We start from the raw sequence: 20,900 nt of genomic DNA, 5'->3' as shown, positions 1-20,900 counted from the left end.
TTGTAACTCCCATCAAGTGGCCCCAAGCCTGGCATAAGCAACAACCACTCTTGGCCTGGAACACAGCTTCAACTAAGCAGACACAAGCTTGGCTCAGTGGAAGCTGTCCTTAGGTCATATCATGGTACCCACCAAAGGGTCCCAACCTGACAATAGTGGCAGGGGACCTTGGTTTGCAGCAAAGCCTCTCCCAAGTGTCCCCAAGCCCACCACAAGCAGCAATTAATCACAGATCACTTTGTCACTCCTACCAACAGGCCCAAAACCCGGAACAAGTAAGGGCTAACATTGCCTGCACCAGAACCAAAACACCCAATGGATGGCTTCAGACTACACCAGAGCATCAACCAACCAACTTACTCCCTGGGATCAGTCCCTGCGCAACAGTTCATGCACTGCAGTCACATCCAGACCTCACAACCAGTCAGCCTGAGAGTCAACCCTACCCTCTGACTTGCCAACAGCAATCAAGGTTCAACCACACAGGAGGGAACACACAATCCACACAAGGGGTACCTCTGGAGCACCTGAATCAGGTGACCTGGGAGAGTGTACTACTAGACCCCATAGGACACCTACTACCTATGGCCATTTTGCCATGACCAGGAGACATGACAGATCTACCTAATACATAGAAACAAATACAGGGAGGTAGCCAAAATGGGGAGACAGACATGTTCCAAATGAAAGAACAGGACAAAACTCCAGAAAAGAACTAAACAAAATGAAGACCAGAAACCTACCAGATGCAGAGTCCAAAACAATGGTTCAAAGCTAGCTCAATGAACTTTAGAGGAAGAGTAGATAAACTCATCTACTCTTAAAGATATAAGCAACAAAAATGGAGTTAAAAAACTGAAAATAACCCATCAGAAATTAATACAATAACTGAAATGAAGAATACAATAGAGGGAATCAACAGCAGATTAGGTAAAGCAGGGGATCGATCAGTGTTCTGAAACACAAAGTAGAGAAAACATCCAATCAGAACAACAAAAAGAAAAATACATAAAATGACAATAATTTAAGGGACCTCTGGGACAGTACCAAGCGTACCTACATTCACATCACACAGGTAATCAAGAGGAGAAGAGAGTGAGCAAACAAGTGATTCAGAAACCTATCTGAAAAATAATGTTTGGAAATTTCCCTAATCCTGGGAAGGAAATAGACATACAAGTCCAGGAAGCCCAGAGAGTCCCAAATAAGATGAATGCTAAGAGGCCCACACCAAGACACATCATAATTGAATTGCCAAATGTTAAAGACAATGAGGGAATCGTAAAAGCAGCATAAAATTAGCAGTTACCTATAAGAGAGAAGATTGTCAGCTGATTTCTCAGTAGAAATGTAGGCTAGAGGGATTGGCATGTAATATTCAAGACCTACCACCAAGACTGCTGTACCCAGCAAGGCTGTTACTGGGAATCAAAGGAGAGAAAGAATTTTCCACACAAGAAAAATCTAAAAGAGTTCATCATCACTAAATCAGTACTACAATAAATGTTAAAGGGACTTCTTTAAGTAGAAAAGAAAAGATCAAACACATGACTAAGAAAATATTGCAAAAATAAAATTCCCACTGACAAAGGCAAATATTTAGTAGTAAAAGCAGTGGATCAACCTACTATAAAGCTAGTATAGTACAAAGGTTAAAAGGCAAAAGCAGGAAAGTCATGTGTAATTACAAGAATAAATTAAGGAATACACATAAAACATACTTACAAAATAAGTAAAAAAAAAAAACAAAAAAAAAAAACAATGATAAAAACAAACCCAGAGTGGGTAAAGAAAGATTGTAGTGATTTGGGAATGTGTTTGAACTTAAGTGACCATCAACTTAAAATAGACTGCTATTAACATAGCTTGCTGTATATGAACCCTATGGTAACCACAAACCAAAAATCTACAAGACATAAACAAAAAATAAAGTGAAAGGAATCCCAAACACAAACTGTAGAATGCCATCCACATATAGAAGGGAGAAGAGAAAAAAAAAAGAACAGAGCAACTAAAAAACAATCATAAAACAATTGATAAATTGGCAATAACTACATACCTATAATTACTTTAAAGGTCCATGGATTAAATATTCCAATCCTATTTCCATGAATGAACTGTCTCATGCTACTATCTAAAGCAGTCTGGGTAGATATTCTGATCCCATTTCACCTACTCAAAGATATTACTCTGAGAATTTTTCCTGTTCCCTCTGGTAATACCAATTTCCCCTTTCAATGTATATCTTTCTGATTAACACACAAACTTTATTTCCCTCCCTTAAAAAAACAACAACAACAAACTCCCTGACTTTACCTCCAACTACTGCCCCATTTCTCTGCTGTCTTGTAAAAACTCCTGCTCCTCAAAGGGGCCTTCTCAATCCACTTTGATTCCTCTCAGTCTCAACCCAAACATTTCCACTCACCAAAACTGCTCATGATAAAGTCACCAATCAAATCCATGGTGCCAAATCCTCTGGGAGCTCTCAGTCTTCATCCCATGTGGCCTAGCAACATGTGCCACAGCTGATCTCTTCGTGGTCCCTCTATCCCTTTCTGTACATGGCTTCCAGGATATCACACACCTCTGGTTTTCCTCCTACATCCCTGGCCATTCCTTCTCATTTCTTCAACCTTTGAATGTTGGCATACAGTACCTAAGAGTCTCAATTTCCTGGCATCTTGTACTTTCTATTGCCACCAGTTTTATACCTTTATATATTATCTATATATTGATGACTTCCAAATGTATTTTTCCAACCCTGACATCTCTCCTGTACTCTAGACTAAAATATTCAATTGCCTGCTCAAGTCATCTTTTGGACATCTAATACACTTCCCTTTAATATACTGAAAACTAAATTTCTGATTTTTCCCTGCAAAACTTATGCCTCCCACAGTCACCCCTATCTATCAACTCTCTCTCCAGTTCCTCAGGCCAAAAACCTTAGGGGTCACTCTAGATTATTCTCTTATTTTCACAACCCACATCCAATCAATCTATCAATTCTAGCACTCTACCTTAAAAACATATTCATAATCTGACTACTTCTTACCTCCCCAACACCTTTCTCCTGAACTATGTCTTCTAACTTGTCTATTGCACCCTTGCCCTCTTACAGTGGGTTTTCAATGCGGCTGCGAGAACAATACATTAAATAAAAAGTAGGCTTATGTCACTTTTCTACTTAAAACCTCAAATGACTTCCTATCACTTGAGTAAAAGTAAAGTCCTGTCAGACCCTGCAGAACTGCTCTACCCAAATGCCCCTCCATCCCATCTGTCCTACCTCTCAGATCTCTTTGCCTCCTCTCCTCCAGCAAGTCAGGCACACTCCAGACTGAGAGCATTTACACTTACTGTTTCCTCTAACTGGAAGATTCTCTCCACAAACCTCCATACTGCTCACCAACTTAAAGTCCTTCCTCAAATACCACCTTCAGTGTGGGTCCCCTTCATCACCCTAGTTAAAACTACAAACTCACTCTCTCCCCTCAATACTCCCAATTCCCTTAACCCTCCTTTATTTTTCACCACAGACCTTCTCATATATAGTCATATATGCCATATTCTTTTATTCACTTATTTATTATCTGTCTCTTCTTACTGGAATGTAAGCTCTATGAAGAAGGAAATTCTGTTCAGTGTGGTTTATTGCTCTATCACCAGTACTTGACACATAGAAAGTACTAACAAAATATATGTTTACTCAGTCAATGAATCAATCATTTAAAATTTGATTCCCAATCAAGAAAGCTATTATTGGTGAAGATACTGGGCATGTGTAAGTATTTTAGGAACCATTTAGTTTTACAGATTTGAAACAAACAAAAGATAGTTAGTATGAGCTGGCTATATCCTTCTTGAGTTAAGGAATCTTAGTTGAATTTTAGAGTGGTTACAAGGCCACATTGAGTTTTGAACACAGATAAAACTAGCCCATAATAAAAGAAAATCACTGGCAAATATGTATGCATAGGGAAAAATCAGTAAAATATGAGCTAAAGTTATACAAGGACATACTTAATTTAATTTTAACAATGAAACAGGTTTTATAATTAAGCCAGATTGTAAGGTTTTTATGAATCTCAAAACTAGAAGAACATACACACATTTATGTGTGTGTATACATATTTATCATTCATGTACGTGTATATATATTTTTACACTTTAAAAATGTATGGTCAAATCAATTTTTAGTGGCAGAATTTATTTTAATAGTTTAAAAAGTGGTATAATTAACAACATAGAAAGATCTCTTACGTGTTTCACTTAAGCTTAATTTTATGACAAAAGAATTCTATAAATGTCTTAGCAAATTTGAGATTCAAGAAGGTCTTGAGGTATTCTTCACAAGTGAAAACTGTCTCCTGAACCTAATACGTGATGACTAACATCACTGCAAATTCTTCCCTTTGGTTGAACATGAAATAAATGTGTCTGCATAATGTTTCATTAGTTCGTGCCGCTCCACCGTCATCACTGAAAAAAGGAACACACTGCAGCAGTCCTGCTCTGAAGACAGTCTTACCTGATTGTGCATTAGTGCTGCAATGTGTGTTGTTTTGCCTCCAGGTGCTGCACACAAATCTAGAATCTTCTCCCCAGGTTGAGGATCCAGAACATGAGTTACTACAGCAGATGGCAAATTCTACAAGGAAAAAAATCAATTATCAATGATACTAAATCAATTTAAATTTCAGAATCAGAGAATGTAAAGAAATTTCAATGATACTAAATCAACTTAAATTTCAGAATCAGAGAATGTAAAGAAATTGTTGGAGGTGATACAGTACAGCATCCTCTGCCAGGAGTACATTTCTTGCAACTATACTGATGTCAGGAAATTCTCTGATTCCTAGAACATCCTATGACCTCACAGGATATTCACACACACAGACGCACTTGTGCACACACACAATGCATTTCTCTAATCAACTTAGCAAAAAAAAAAAAAGCATATTATCCTTTCTCAACTCCTCAACTCAGTGGTTCTCAATACCTCTCTTTGGAGGCCAGAGAAAGATCCCTTAAAAAGATGAGAAAGCTCTGGATCTTTTCAGGTGCTTCACCATCTAACTCCCATTTTAAAATCCTAGTTTCATGCAGCTAAAGCCATGGAAAGGCATGTTTGGGTTCCTATCTTCCCACAATTACTAAATTTTGGTAGGAGAAAAGTAAAATGTAAAAAAAAATTAGCTATTTCTGACAGACACCTAGTAATATATTCTGAGATTATTAAAGGTGAAGCTATATTTGGATTGTATAATGTTATATTACATCATTATTAGTATCAATTACATAATTACATTATGTAGTATTAATTACATATGGACTGTTACTACAGGATGACAGCTTTAAATAAGAAATAATAATATCACAAAGTAATTAAATTTTAAAAATACTTGGCAAGAAAAAAGTAGAGACTAACAAGCATAGGGCTATTTAAAGTTTAAAGGTTTCAATTCATTCTCACACCTAAACATTTACATCCATTAGTATGTCCTCAAGAACTGTGAGGTTACCACACTCTCGATGAATCCAAGATCACCAGTTCAAGACAGAAAGTCAATGGTGAGAAAGGAGACACACACAAGCAAGTTTCCACACACCCCCTCCCTGTGAATACAGGCAGCACTAACATCACTGCAAACGGAGGTACGTGAAAAGCAGTCCCTCCACACTAAACACTACATCAGCTTAACCTGTTACAGATAGTTTCTCCCAACAGCCTCGCCTATTCCAAAAATATTTAAAAATTGAACTCTAATACGAAAATACTAAAACACGTATGTGGCTAATGGAGATTCTTTATCGAGAGACAACTGGTTATGCTTAAGTCCTAATAATGATAAGATTAATAAATTGGTCAAAGATGACAGACATTTTTACTGAAATGTAAGTAACACATTAAAAACCTTCTGGTCATGCAATAAGTAAAAATTATGAAATAGTTCAAGTAAAGAAGCTTCATTAAGTATTTCAATGATGACAGTTTCTTAAAACAACTGATCTACTACCTTCCTCTACAGTATTTTTCAATCCAGGCTACATGAGAAAATCACCCAGTAATTTTTTTTAAATGTGCAGAAACGGAACAATCATAAAATTTATATGGGACCACAAAAGACCCCAAATAGCCAAAGCAATCTTTAGAAAAAAGAACAAAATTGGAGGCATCATGCTTTCAGATTTCAAACTCTATTACAAAGTTTCAGTAGTTAAAACAATGTGTTACTGCCCTGGCCAGTGTGGGTTAGTGGTTAGAGCGTAAGCCCGCTCACCAAAGGGTCTCGGGTTTGATTCCTGGTCAAAGGCACCTACCTGGGTTGCAGGTTCAATCCCCAGCCTTGCTGGGGTGCGGGTAGTAGGCAACCAATCAATGTGTCTCACTCACATCAATGTTTCTCTCTTTTCTCTCTCCCTCTCTCACTCTCTCTCTTTCCCTCCCTCCCTCCCTCCCTTCCACTCTCTAAAAATCAATGGAAAAAATATACTTGGGTGAGGATTAACAACAAAAACAAAAATTTAAAAACATAAAAACAGTCACAGATCAATGAAACAGGATTGAGAGCCTCAAAATAAATTCACACATACATGGTCAATTAATTTATGACAAAGAAGCCAAGAATACACAATAGGGAAAAGACAGTCTCTTCAATAAATGGTGATGAAAATCATATGCAGAAGAAGGAAACTGACCATTATCTTACACTATATATAAAAATCAAATCAAAATGGATTAAAGATTTAAATGCAAGACTTCAAACCATGAAACTCCTAGAAGAAAATAAGGGCAGTAATCTCCCTGACACAGGTCTTGGCAATGATTTTTTTTTTTAAACTGATGCCTAAAATAAAAGCAATAAAAGAAAAAACAGGTGAGACTACATCAAACTAAAAAGCTTCTGGAGACTTCTAGCCAACAGTGTAGATAAATGCTGTGTTCACGTCTTCCCACAACATCAAAATTACAACTAGGTTACAAAACAACCATCACTGAAAACTGCCTGAAGACTAGCTAAACAGAATGCCCATAACTGAGGACATAAAGAAGCCGCCACATTGAGACTGGTAGGAGGGTGGAGACAATGAACCTGCTGATCCCACACCCATGAGTAGTGAATAAAAATCGGGAGGGGTATCTCAGCTGCAGAGGTCCCCCCTGAGGAGTGAGGGATCCCAGCCCCACACCAGGGCCCCTAGCCTACGGCTCTAGGGCCAGGAAGCAAAGTCCTCATAATTTCTAGATGTAAAAACAAGCGAGGATTGCGGTGCGAAATGGAGGGCCTTCTAGAATCCCAACCACTGAGATCTTAGAGGGCCAGCACACAGACTTACTCACTCACAAACTCACTTGCTCTGGGCTCCAGTGCAGGGCAGCAGCTGGAAAAGTTTCAGGGACATGTGGGGAGGAACTGAATTGCCTGGCTTCAAGGTGAGGGCTAGAGGGGCAGCTCCAACTGGGACTGAGGTGCTGGCAGGCGCCCCTGTCCCTTTGTTGAGCCCTGCCCTGCCATGGCTGGCCGGCAAAACAAACATAACATATGAAGGCTCCATTTACTTGGTTAACCCTGTACAAGGACCCTAACAGGTCTCATCTTGGTATCTTCTTCTTATATTGGGAATTATAATAACAACAACAGTTTAATAATACCACCTAACCAGTTTGTTAACCAATCAGTTAATGTACACACAAGTACCTAATAAACCAAACAAGGCAAAACGAATTACTTATTATAACAGTGCAATTAATAATGACCTGACAAAAATCTCTTAGCAGTAAATTATTTCGATCTTACTCAAAGTTACAAATGAACACTTATATATATATTAAATGCATGTATAATTTACATATTAATACTCCAAGGTAGAAAACAATAATTATAATAAGGTTTATATTATAAGGTTTATATTAAAGCCCTCTTGGGTAAAAAGGGTAACAAGGTAGTTAATCAATTGAGAAAAAAAATGCTTACAAAGTTTTTCCTTACTGCTTAACCAAAGTAGATCAGAAAATATATAAATAGACCACAAAAAATATATTAATAGAAGTCAAAAAACTCCCTTACATTACAAATAATTCACTGTCATATGTTTCAGCGTCACTGAATATTTTATTTTTACAATTACTTACCTGTAAAAATAAGTAGCTGGGCAGCACATTGTCAAATGAGGGGCTGAGATACACTGGTTCTGTCATTCTTACACCCATTCCTCTGAAAAGAAGGAAATCTGGTGTTAAGTCTGTATAAATTACATTGTCTATACAAACTCCATTTCTAGGAACATATACAAGTTGCATGTAAATATCATATGCTGCCTTTTGTTTTAATTTTTTAAATTTTTTTTCTTTATTGATTTTTAGAGAGAGAAGAAGGGAGAGGAAGAAAGAGATAGAAACCTCGATGAGAGAACACTGACTGGTCGCCTCCTGCATGCTCCCCTCTGGGGATCAGGCCCACAATATGGACATGTGCCCTGACTGGGAATTGAACCAGTGACCTCTTGGTACAGGGGTCAACGCTCAATCACTGGGCCACACCGGCCAGGCTATACTACCTTTTAAACACCTCATTTTACTCAAGACCGAAATACTTAGAATATACCAGTGAATTGTTCCTGAATATTTACCTGCAGTAGGAAGCCATTAGAAAAACTAAAAAGGATCAAGTTATGTAAATTTTTCATTTGGGCACAAATGAGTAGAATAAAAAGCAAAGAACATCTGATACCCCTCTGACTATCTCCTTCACACCACACCTACCAGTACAAGCATGTCCATCTATACAGTGTTTAACTTAACCTGACAAAGAATAATTTAAACCAATTATTGCTCAGTTATGGGATTACGTTACTTTTGAAACTATTTTTGTAATATGTATCTCTATATAATAATGCAAAGTACAAGATCTCATAGGATAAACAGTCTGTTAGTAAATTAATCTACCTCTATGAATCTATGAATGATTCAACACAGCTGGAATTCAAGAAACAAAGGGATCATATTTACTAGCTGAAAACTAGTAGAACTGGTTCTGAAATAAAGAGTATAAATGAGAAACAGGGTATACATGTACCATTTCTGTGTAATGAAAGCATGCCTTTTCTCACATAGGTAGGTAAAGAAATCATAATAGCATAACATACTAGGTTTAAAAATTGAATTAAAAAAATAAACATTTTTTTTGGAAGATGGCTGCTTCCTACTCCCACCAACAAAGAAAACATTACTCAGAAAATTGTGTTGGCACAGTTACTGGAACTACTACATTAAACAAGATAAGATGATGAAGAGTGTACCACTTACACTAACCTGTAGGAGGCAGTCAAAATATCAATCCCCTATTACAGAACCAAAGATAAACACAGAAGATCTATGTTTTAGCTTCACATTCATAAAGACTTCTAAGAGGGAAACAATATTTGTTTTTGGCCATTTGGAAAGTACTGCTAACTATAGCTAGGGAATCCAATAACCTATTTCAGAAGAATTAATTTCAACTATAAACCCAAACTGCTACATGAAAAACTATTCCAGGAATCAGAGGTGTGGTCCAGTCCTATGTGGGGGAGGAAGGAATTTTCCTCTATCTTCCGAGGTTCTTTCAGCTGGTCTAATAATTAAATCCACATGAACAGATTAGATTAACAAGAGAAAATAACCAAACTTAATTTTATGCATATGTGTGGGAACTCTACATGAAACAGATTAACAAAAGAAAAAAACCTAACTCAATTATGTATGTATGTATGTATGGGAACTCTTTATATATGAGAGTCAAAGACCCAACATACATGAGATGTTCAGAGACAGGAAAGGAAAATGAGATGTATATGACATTCTGAGCTAAGGATGAGATAAGGTACCCTGGGCCTTCTGAGGAGAGGAAACTCATTCACAGGACAATAAGAACTGAGGTTCACTAATTAGATGTTTGCCCTGTCACAGATAGGTCATATGTTATTTCTGATGTTGACTCTTATTCTGGCATGGCATCTAATTTAAATTATTTCTTTAAGGGAAAGGTAACAGTTTCTCGTGAGCCTAAGGGGTCTCAATTCCCTTTAGCTCACGTGCCAAAGTGGCACACTTTGGGGAGGCCTGTTCTGAACTCCCTCTAGATGGAGAAATTCACAGCTTTCAGCTTTCAGCTGTCTACAACGGCTGTCAACTTTGGAGTGATGGAGCTGTCCACAGAACTCCTAAAACAGTCCGAAAATATCAAGCAAAATAAGAAACTGGACTATCCACAAACTTAATTTTTTAGAGCCAGCAGCAACCAGAGATGATTTAAAACTAACTATATTTTATTTTGATTTGAGTAAATTCAAACATTAATTTTTGATTACAAGTATTCATGTAAGTGCTGACTTTCTTCTAAACTTTATTTATTGGATTCATTCATTTTTTTGTTGTTGTTAATCCTCACCTGAGGATATTTTTCCTATTGATTTTTAAAGAGAGTGGAAGGGAAGGAGGGAAGGGAGAGAGAGAGATGGAGAGAGAGATAGAGAGAGAGAGAAAGAGCGAAACATCAATGTGAGACAAAAACATCAACTAGTTGTCTTTTATGTACCCCAACTGGGGATTGAACCTAAAACCCAGGTATGAGCCCTGACCAGGAATTGAACCAGCAACCTAGCCCTGGATAGTGTAGCTCAGTGGTTGGAGCATCAGCCTACACACCGAAGGGTCTCAGGTTCGATTCCCAGTCAAGGGCACATACCTGGGTTGTAGGTTTGATTCCCAGCCCCAGTCGGGGCACATGCAGGAGACAACCAATCAATGTGTCTCTCTCACATCAATGTTTCTCTCTCTTTCCCCCTTCCTCTCTCCCTTTCACTCTCTCTAAAAGAAAAACAAATATCAATGGAAAAAGTATCCTGGAGGGAGAATAAATTTAAAAAAAAACTTTTTTTTTTCTTTTTGCCTAGCTCAGTTGGTTGAACATCATCCTGTGCACTGAAAGGTTGCTGGTTGATACCCAGTCAGGGCACATACCTGGGTTGTGGGTTTGATCCCCAGTCGGGGCATGTATAGAAGGTAACCAATCTATGTTTTTGTTTCCTTTTCTTTCTTTCTTTTTTTATCCTCACCCGAAGACATTTTTCCATTTTTTGTTCAGATAGAGTGGGAGGGAGAGAGAGGAAGAGAGAGAGAAACATTGACGTGAAAGGGACACATCGAGTGGCTGCCACCCGCACGATCCAACCAGGGCCGGGGACAAACTGCAACCGAGGTACGCGCCCTTAGCGGGAACCGAACCCGGGTCTCTCAGGACCACAAGCCAACACTCCAACTGCTGAGCCAAACTGGCCAGGGTTCTCTCTCTTTCTCTTTCTGTTTCTCTTTCTCTCTCTCTTCCCCTTTCTCTCTAAACATGTCCTTGGTTGAAGATAAAAAAAATTTTTTTCTTTTTAATTTATGTTAAACTCAGAGTTTTTCTTTTCACAATATCAGAGTGTTTAAAAAGATTTGGATAGGTTCATATAATTCATCTTTTATCCACATAAGTATTGTCTCCAAAGATGAAAAAATTTCAAATCAATAAAATTCAAAAGGAAAGGTAAAATAATTTAAATTAGTGTGACTAGTTGCTTACTTAAAACTCTTTAATCTGAGCATCTACTGTTACCTAACAGCATTTTTTCTAAAATAAACATGGAAATATGGAGTAAAAACTTTCCAGTTCAATTTATACCAAAATATTTTTTCATATAATGCTAATAGGTATACTATTTTTTACATTGTTTTTAATTTGCCTTCAATTACAAAAAATAAAATTAAAAAATGCTTATTTCCCTCAAACAACACTTAATAACATACTTCAGTTCAGGTAACCCGTTGAAGATTTCTCTGCGGCCTAATTCAGAAATCCCATTTCCAAGAAACACTTTTGTTCCATCAAATTCTTTGGCTCCTTTCTTACATTTGCCTTTAATATCAGAGTATACAGAAACAGCATCGCCAGCTTTCATACCTAGAGAAAGAAGAAAATCATAGTATAATGATCTATACTTTGACAAAAAAAACAGTTAAAACTCTCTAAGCTGGAATGGAGAACTCTAGGGGCATCAATAGTAGGCATAAAGCAGCCCAAACTGCTCATCATCTCAATATAATCCCTAAAAGTAAATATGACTTCTTACTTTTAAATGTTCCTAACAATAAATCTAATTGAAGATTTTCTTCTAGGAAAACAAAAAAATGAAACCATCTTCAAAATATCCTACCTTAACTAGAAGGCGTTAGCTAAACAGAAAAAGAAAGCTATCTTCTAATTTAAATTCTTTTCTGCAAACCTAATATTCTCTAAAAGACTCCATATAAATCTTTATATTTTGGCTTCATCCTCAAATTTCTAAGTTTCCTTCAAAAAGATTCTTAAAAACATACACTCAAATTCCTCAGAAGAATCTTTCTAAATCCTCTAACACTGTTGGTATTTCTTCACAGTTTTCCTGTTACAGTAATTAAGGCAGATTTTAATAATAAGCACATACATTCATTCATATGTATATATGTACTTAGAACACCTCGAAACTGTACAGTGTACAGAGTTTATTTATATAGCTGATTAAATTTAGTTTTGTAGTCATTTCATTAAATTATTTTCAGTAATAAATCTAATGATATTAACAATGGGAAATTGTATTCCAATTCCAAAAATGGTTTAAGACCTAATGTATCATAAATTAGTCTAGTACATTAATCAGACAACAGTAGTGAGGAGCCTATTAGCTATAGCTAGGACTGTTCAATCACACAGATCAGAGGTCAATGAACTTTCTGTGTTAAGGACAAGTAAATATTTTAGGCTTGGTGAACCATATGCTTCTTGGTATTATTAGTTTTTACAACCCTTCATACATACATTTTGAAGCCGACACAATTCCTGGAACATAGACATGGGCTCCTCTTAGTACGGCACTGCCACATTGGGCTCCAACAATGGCTTCACACTGTTGTTTTTCTATATTCCTCCTAGGGTCACAAGACAAGAGAGATTTAACACAGTAATATACCTCCAGTGTGTCCTCACCTTTTCAATGTTTCAACCAGAACCCTAAATAACCTTTTTAGTCCTGACTGCCCCTAGATAATCCCATTAATGGGTGCACAAGAAAGAGAAATCTGAAAATAGAATAAATATTGAGAGAACAGATTTTTTAAAAGACAGGCATCTGGGAAAAGAAAATACAGAAGGAAGCCCATCTGATAGAAGGCAATGAGGTGGCACCCCAAACCACTGCGTTAGGAGAGAAATCAAGTCCATCTTCGAAGACTAAGACAATATACAAGGAATTCAAAAACATTTCTCAAGTGGTAGACTGTTGCAAGGTAAATTATTAATATTTTAAACAAGATGGACAAAGAATTTCTTTTCTTCCTTTGTTGCCCAACTTTTTAAAAAAATGCTTTTCAATTTCTCACTTCCAATTTATTCCTTATATCACTAAAATCTAGGTATCACTTCTAATACTCAGAAAGATGTTTTCAAAGGTCAGGAGGTATCAATGTGACCAGTCTGGAATAAAATTCTTGAGTACTGGATCTCTAATGAACTTCCCTGGTTGGCAAGACTTCATTCATATCTGCTGTCACACAGCTCCTTGTTTGGGGAATTAAGTGTGTCCCATCTTCTTTCTATCATCTCCAGATGATCAAGTCTCACTGAACTCAGCTTCGTATTCCTCCTTCCTGGTCCCAAACATTCTCATTGCTCATTCTCTATTTCTTTTTGTTTTAATCCTCACCCGAGGACATTTTTCCATTTTTTTGTTCAGATAGAGTGGGAGGGAGAGAGAGGAAGAGAAAGAGAGAAACATCGATGTGAAAGGGACACATCAAGTGGCTGCCACCTGCACAACCAGCCAGGGCTGGGGACAAACTACAACCGAGGTACGTGCCCTTAGCGGGAACCGAACCCGGGTCTCTCTGGACCGCAGGCTGACGCTCTAACAGCTGAGCCAAACCAGCCACGGCTCATTCTCTATTTCTTAATGAGGTTGATGCCCCAAGTTCCAAAACATGGTACCATCTCTTCTCACTTTGCATCCTATCCCTTGGCAATCTCATGATTCCAATAATCACTTACATAAATAATCCATGTATGGTTATGCTTAGCCTTTCCAGACTCTGAATTGATATTTCTAATTACCCACAAGTAGCTATATCTAGGTGTCCCACAGTTAATTCAAACCCAACAAGTCCTAAACAATGTTATTTTCCTCTGATCCACTACTCAAATCCTTGGCAACACCAAAAAATCTTCTCATTTTCCTGTTTCCAGTTTTGAACAGTGTCATTATCTGCCTTGATAATCAACTAGAAAACATCATCAACTTAAACCCTTTCTTCCTAAACCTTTTAACGAGATATTCAGAGACCAAATTATGCCACCTGTAATTCTGACAGGTCTTCTGGGCCCATCTTGTGATATCCAACACACATCTCTTAATATGATTACTGAATAGCTTCCTGTCTTTTACACTTTCAGATCTTTATGTCTTTGATGTTCTGCAGTTTCATTATGGGGTATCTAGACATGGATTTATTTTTCCTTTTGGATTCAGACACACTATACGTCTTAAAGTTGTCTTTCATTAATTCTGGAAAATTCTTAGTCCTGGGCACAGGCAGACAACATTTTCTTCAATAAACCTGGATAAACTACCTAGAAGGAGTTGAAGGAGGGGAAGGGAAATAGCAACCAACTTTGTTGCTCCTCGCCTAAGTTAATAAGCAAGGCAGTTTATTCCGGGAAATAACTTTCTGGGAGCCTGGAATTTAGGTAGAGGGTGCCTACATGGACCAACATGCAATAAAAGCCCTGGACACTACATCTTTAATGTGCTTTCCTATTAGACAACCATTTCACACATGTCACAACTAGATGCTGGAGGAATTAATCACATCCTGGTAACTCCACAGGGAGAAGACTCGGAGAATCTTGTGCCTGGCTCCCTCCAGACTTTGCCCCATACACTTTTTCCCTTTTGCTGATTTTGCTTTTGTATCCTTTTGTGTAATAAATCTTCACCATGAGCATGACTGCATGCTGAGTCCTCTGAGTCCTTCTAGCCAGTCACCAAACCTGAAGGTAGTTTTGGAGTGCCCTAACACAAGGAGTATCCGCAGTAGGAATCCAACATACAATGTTCCAGTGTTTTAATAATAGAAAATAGAGAAAAATATTCAAGGAACTATTGGAAGGCTTATAACTAAAAAGTTACACTATGTTCATTAAAAACTAACTACATCCTAGCCAAGTTTCTAAAGTTCAATAAGAAAAAATCCTATAGATCTCCAAACAAAAACCAAGATACTGTTACGAGGGGAATGATTCTTTTTTCTTCTCAGATTTCTTCATGGTTACACTTGATGCCGGATTATAAAAGTAATGTCTACAAACTGCTAAGGAAAATAACATGTGACCTGAAACTACTATAATCAGTCAAGTTGTTGTTTAAATATAAAGGAACAGACAATTCTCAAGCAAGACAGTAAACAGAGCACATGAGAGACATACTTTGGAGATAGAAGAAGGTGCTGCAGATCTGATATATGACTATAGTAGTAACTAACCAAAAGATTAATCAAGATAAAGAACTCAGGAATAAACTATGTCCTAAGGACTAAATGCAGGCATTGAATCCACTTGAATTGTGTGTATAGAACAAACACGTGATGAACCTTTACAATGTTAAAAACATAAACAAAATAACATAGAAAATAAAAGCTGGCTGGTGGGAGTTTTAGGGGAAATTTAAGTGTGGTAAACCTTTACAATGTTAAAAAATTAACGTAGTAAATAAAAACTGGCTGGTGGGAGTTTTAGGGGAAATTTAAGTGTAAGAACTTCCTCACTTTTCATAGTGGAAAGTCAAGGGATAATAATAGTGATGGTAAGTTTAAAAAACAACAAGATAATTGACTTGCTCCTTTCAGAAATGCAAGGTACGTATGTGAATCTACTATCCTAAATGATTTTTGAATACTTTCCTATAGTAACTCACCATTTGTATTTTAGAATTCACTAACATTCAGACGAGTAGTCTAGATCACTATAAGGAATAGAATGAAATGATTATTAGGGTCAGGTAAAATCAGTAAATATAGAAAATTATAGGTAAATCATCAAAATGTTTTAAAAAGAACTAAAATGGCCAGTATTAGCAAGAATGGAAGTATCAGAATCTCTCAAATACTGTTAAAAACATTAACTGTTAAAACTTTTTAGAGGGCAATATGTCTCAAACTAAAATACACACATACCAATAAACCAGTGATTCCATGTTGTAAAATTTATCCTGCAGACATGCTTACATAAGTCCACAAAGAAATACCTTTAAGAATATTCATTGTTGGTAATAACAACAATAACAACCACAACAACAACAAAACAGTAAAAAATTAAATGTCTATTAATAAAGGGCTGAAAAACTAAAATTGAGCTCAATGATAAAATACACTATTTATATACCTATTAAAAAGAATGAACAGTGTTATATGAATTAGGGAAAATTATGGACATCATTAAAAGATGTCCACAATATACTCTGAAATGAGTCAAAAAGCATAACCTTAAAAGACCTGTGATGGAATCAACTGCAGTAACTGATTGGTTTAAAACTAAATAGGAGACATCAGAAATCAGAACAGTGGTTTCCAGATAGAATGCAAGAGAATTTTCTGGGGTGATGGAAATGGTCTATATCTTGCTTGGGGAGGGTCTTAGCTAAACGACTGTATAATATGACTAATCTGCAGTGGCCAATTTGTCTCAGCAGTTAGAGTGTCGGCCAAGGACCAAAGAGTTACAAGTTCAATTCTGGTCAAGGGCATGTACCTTGGTTGTGGTTAGGTACCTGGCCCTGGTCGGGGTCCTGCAGGAGGCAACCAATCAATGTGATTCTCTCACATCTTTCTTTCTTTCTTTCTCTTTCTCTCTCTCTCTCTCTCTCTCTCTCTCTCTCTCTTTCTTCCCGCGCCCTCCTCTCTAGCTGAAGATGAAAGGAAAAGTATGTTCGGGTGAGGATTAAAAAAAAAAATTGGCAAAACTTAGGAAACAGTACACTTAATTAAGATATTTCCATTTCACTTTATGAAAATTTCACCTTAAAATAAATAAGGAACCTACAAAATCAATTTTTAGAGCAAAAGTAGTATAGTGTTTGAAAAAACCACAACAGAGTGAAGAAGTGAAAGTTGAAGTGCGAAGTGGCGAGGGACAACTGAATATAAATAAAGAACTCAATTAAAAAATGGGCAGTGGACCTCAATAAACAACTCTCCAAACAGGACATACAAATGGCCAAGAGATATATAAAAAAATGCTCAATGTCACTAATCATCAGAGAGATGCAAATTAAAACAACTATGAGGTATCACTTCACACCTGTCAGAATGGCTGCCATTAACAAAGCATCAAACAAGTACTGGCGAGGGTGTGGAGAAAAGGGGACTCTAGTACACTGCTGGTGGAAATGCAGACTGGTGCGGCCACTATAGAAAAACACTATGGTGTTACCTCAAAAAGTTAAAAATTGAACTGCCATTTGACCCAGTGATCCCACTTCTAGGAATATACCTAAGAAGCTTGAAACACCAATCAGAAAGAATATATGCAGCCCTATGATCATAGCAGCACTATTTACAATAGCTAAGATCTGGAAAAAAACCAAGTGTCCATCAGTAGATGAGTGGATAAAGAAGCTGTGGTAGCCCTGGCCGGTTTGGCTCAGCGGTTAGAGCATTGGCCTGCGGTCCAGAGAGACCCGGGTTTGGTTCCCGCTAAGGGCGCGTACTTCGGTTGTGGTTTGTCCCCGGCCCTGGTCGGTTGTGCGGGTGGCAGCCACTCGATGTGTCCCTTTCACGTCGATGTTTCTCTCTCTCTCTCTGTTCCTCTCTCTCCCTCCCACTCTACCTGAACAAAAAATGGAAAAATGTCCTCTGTTGAGGATAAAAAAATAAATAAATAAGAGGAAAAATTAAAAAAAAAAAAAAAAAAAAGAAGCTGTGGTACATGTACACAATGGAATACTATGCAGCTGTAAGAAAGCAAGATCTCTTATCCTTTGAGATGACATGGAGGGACCTGGAAAGTATTATCCTAAGTGAAACAAGCCAAGCAGAGAAAGACAAGTATCACATGATCTCACTTATTTGTGGAATATAATGAACTAAACAAACTGATGAACAAAACTGACCCAGAGACATAGAGGTAGGGTACAGACTAACAAACCTCAGAAGAGGGGGTGTTGGGGGGGCAGAGATAAACCACAGAACTTATATGCATGTATGCATAACCAATGGACATAGACAACAATGCTGGGGATGGGGCAGGGGGGATGGGAAGGAGGGTGTCAATGGGGGAAAAAGGAGAAACATGTGTAACAAAAACAAATTAATACAAATAATTTAAAAAGTAAATAAATAAAAAAAGAATCTTACTTCACGGAAATTCATTTATTACGGTAGAGTCTGGAACTGATTAACCGCAATAAATGAGGGTCGACAATACATGCTTATAGTAAAAAAAAGAAATGTTACAAGTGAAAATCTCCTCTTACCCCATTTCTCCCAATCCAACCTCCTCAGTTAACTGCTCAGACAACCCCTGTTAATAGTTGTGTATGTTGTACCTTCCAGATGTTTTCTATATATAAATACAATAAATGTATAGTTGTGTATATCTTTTCTTAATTGGAAAAAAAATGTAATTATCCTATTAACAATAGCAGCCCCACATTAAAGACCATATAAACCATAATTTATTAAATAACTGCTTTACTGTTGACCACTAAATTACTTTAAAGCTTTAACAAAATCAGCATTTTTATATATAATTCTTAGAGGTATAAAAAAACTACACCATAATCAGGGATTTTAAATTATTCCTTGGGAAAAGAGCTCCTATTATAATATGAAAGCCTATTTCTTCCATTGTCAAACTTGCCTTCCAAATACATAAACGAGTAGAACAATGCCGTTCTACTCACAGAACATACACAGTAATTTCACATAACTGTGAATTAATAAATAAAATTTTACAGACACATCAGCTATGAAAGTAGGAATATGTTGTTTTGTATTTTTGTTACAGTTTTTTGAAAGTTTTAATTTAACATGGAATCTCTTAATATACAAGTAAACAAATGGAAGATTATTTATTATGTATGTATGTATGTATGTATTTATTTTTGGTACTTGCCCCTAGCAGAAACTGAACCTGGACTCTCTGGTCCATAGGCTGACGCTACAACTGCTGATCCAAACCGGCCAGGGCAACGAGTGGAAGTTTTTAGAAAGTAGAGAGAAAAAAATATCAATCACTACACAAAATGGACCTAAAGTGTATCACTCTCGAGGTATCTGGGCCCTGTCCTAGTCTTCTTTTGTAACATTTTCCAAAATAGAGTATGAAGTCAGCATTTACGAATTTGTGGATTTCTATCTATATAAAATTACTATTAATGGAAAAACTCAGTATTATCACCAAAAGGTAAATAAAGAACCTGTGACAAACTTTTACTTAGAGGACTATAATTTGAAAATGAAATAGTTACAAACCTAGGTCCAATAACAGGAATAAGTAAGACATCCTGAAGGTCTGGATGTTGAATAACAGGAACACTTAATCCATTAAACTGCTGTTAAAAGTAAACACACAGAATTATTAAAATTAATATATATGATAAATTTCAATTTATGAAACTTTTCAGTATCATTACCTAATAAAGCAGAAAGCTTGGTTAGGGATATTTTCATGGGATACTACAAAAATCAAAGACTTCAAAACAACTATGTATTCTCTATAATCTGATTTTGAAGTATCTTGACTTTTTTTCCAATTACAGTTGACATTCAATATTATTTTATTTCAGGTGTATAGCATAGTGGTTAAACAATTATATAATTTACAATGTGATCCCCCCAATAAGTCTAGCACCTACCTGGTACTATACGTAGTTATTACAATATTATTGATTATATTCCCTATGCTGTTCTGACTTTTTTTTTTTTTTTAATCCTCATCCGAGGACATTTTTCCATTTTTTGTACAGATAGAGTGGGAGGGAGAGAGAGGAAGAGAGAGAGAGGGAAACATCGATGTGAAAGGAACACATTGAGTGGCTGCCACCCGCACGACCAACCAGGGCCAGGGACAAACTACAACCGAGGTACGTGCCCTTAGCGGGAACCGAACCCGGGTCTCTCTGGACCACAGACGGATGCTCTAACCGCTGAGCCAAACCGGCCAGGGTTCTTTTTTTTTTTTGAGAGAGAGGAGAGGAAAGGAGAAGGAGAGAGAGAGAGAAATAGAGATGAGAGAGAACATCGATTGGCCACCTCCTGCACGCCCCTCACTGGGGATCAGGCCCATATATGAACTGGGCATGTGCCCTGACCAGGAATCAAACCAGCAACCTCTTGGTGCTCATGGTTCGATGCTCAACCACTGAGCCACACCGGCCGGGCTGTCCCAACTTTTTATAAGGCTCAACTTTGCTTACTATTTGGCTTCATAAATACAAACCATGTTTACCTTAAGTGACTTACTTTAAAAAAGAAGTCACCATCATTATGCCATGTCAGTTTTGATGAGGGAAATAAATGTTTTCTGGCAAAGGTTCAGGACTTTCAGTATTCTCTATCATCTTGGCCATCGGACTGGAAACAGGTCAGGGCCAGTGGTACAGGAGCTGGCGCCAGGTCACACAGTCTCATCTCAGCCAATTGTGTGCATCTATTTCCAACTCCATGGTCATGCTGGTAGCTTGAAATTGTACCCAATGGGAGTCTTTATACAACTTAAATCCCCAAAACACCACAAAGGGTTATTTTTTCCAGAAATGGGCTGTTGAATATGTACCAGCACACCACTGTA

General features: G+C 37.2%; 1 protein-coding gene across 2 annotated transcripts in view; it reads right to left on the bottom strand.

Annotated features, from left to right (window-relative positions):
• NSUN6 (NOP2/Sun RNA methyltransferase 6) overlaps positions 1-20,900 on the bottom strand; it is a 75,694-nt gene that overhangs the window by 48,427 nt on the left and 6,367 nt on the right. For both annotated transcript variants that reach the window (XM_036253894.1, XM_036253904.1), the window contains exons 3-7: positions 19,583-19,662; positions 12,882-12,991; positions 11,834-11,987; positions 8,141-8,222; positions 4,535-4,654 (exon numbers count right to left, since the gene is read on the bottom strand). In XM_036253894.1, the coding sequence (XP_036109787.1) occupies positions 4,535-4,654; positions 8,141-8,222; positions 11,834-11,987; positions 12,882-12,991; positions 19,583-19,662 (546 nt within the window). The remainder of the gene's footprint in view (positions 1-4,534; positions 4,655-8,140; positions 8,223-11,833; positions 11,988-12,881; positions 12,992-19,582; positions 19,663-20,900) is intronic.

Source organism: Molossus molossus, unplaced genomic scaffold (genome assembly GCF_014108415.1).
Source record: "Molossus molossus isolate mMolMol1 unplaced genomic scaffold, mMolMol1.p scaffold_m16_p_1, whole genome shotgun sequence".
NCBI lineage: Eukaryota > Metazoa > Chordata > Mammalia > Chiroptera > Molossidae > Molossus > Molossus molossus.
Note: the sequence above shows the minus strand (reverse complement) of the source record. Positions and strands in the feature narration are given on the sequence as shown.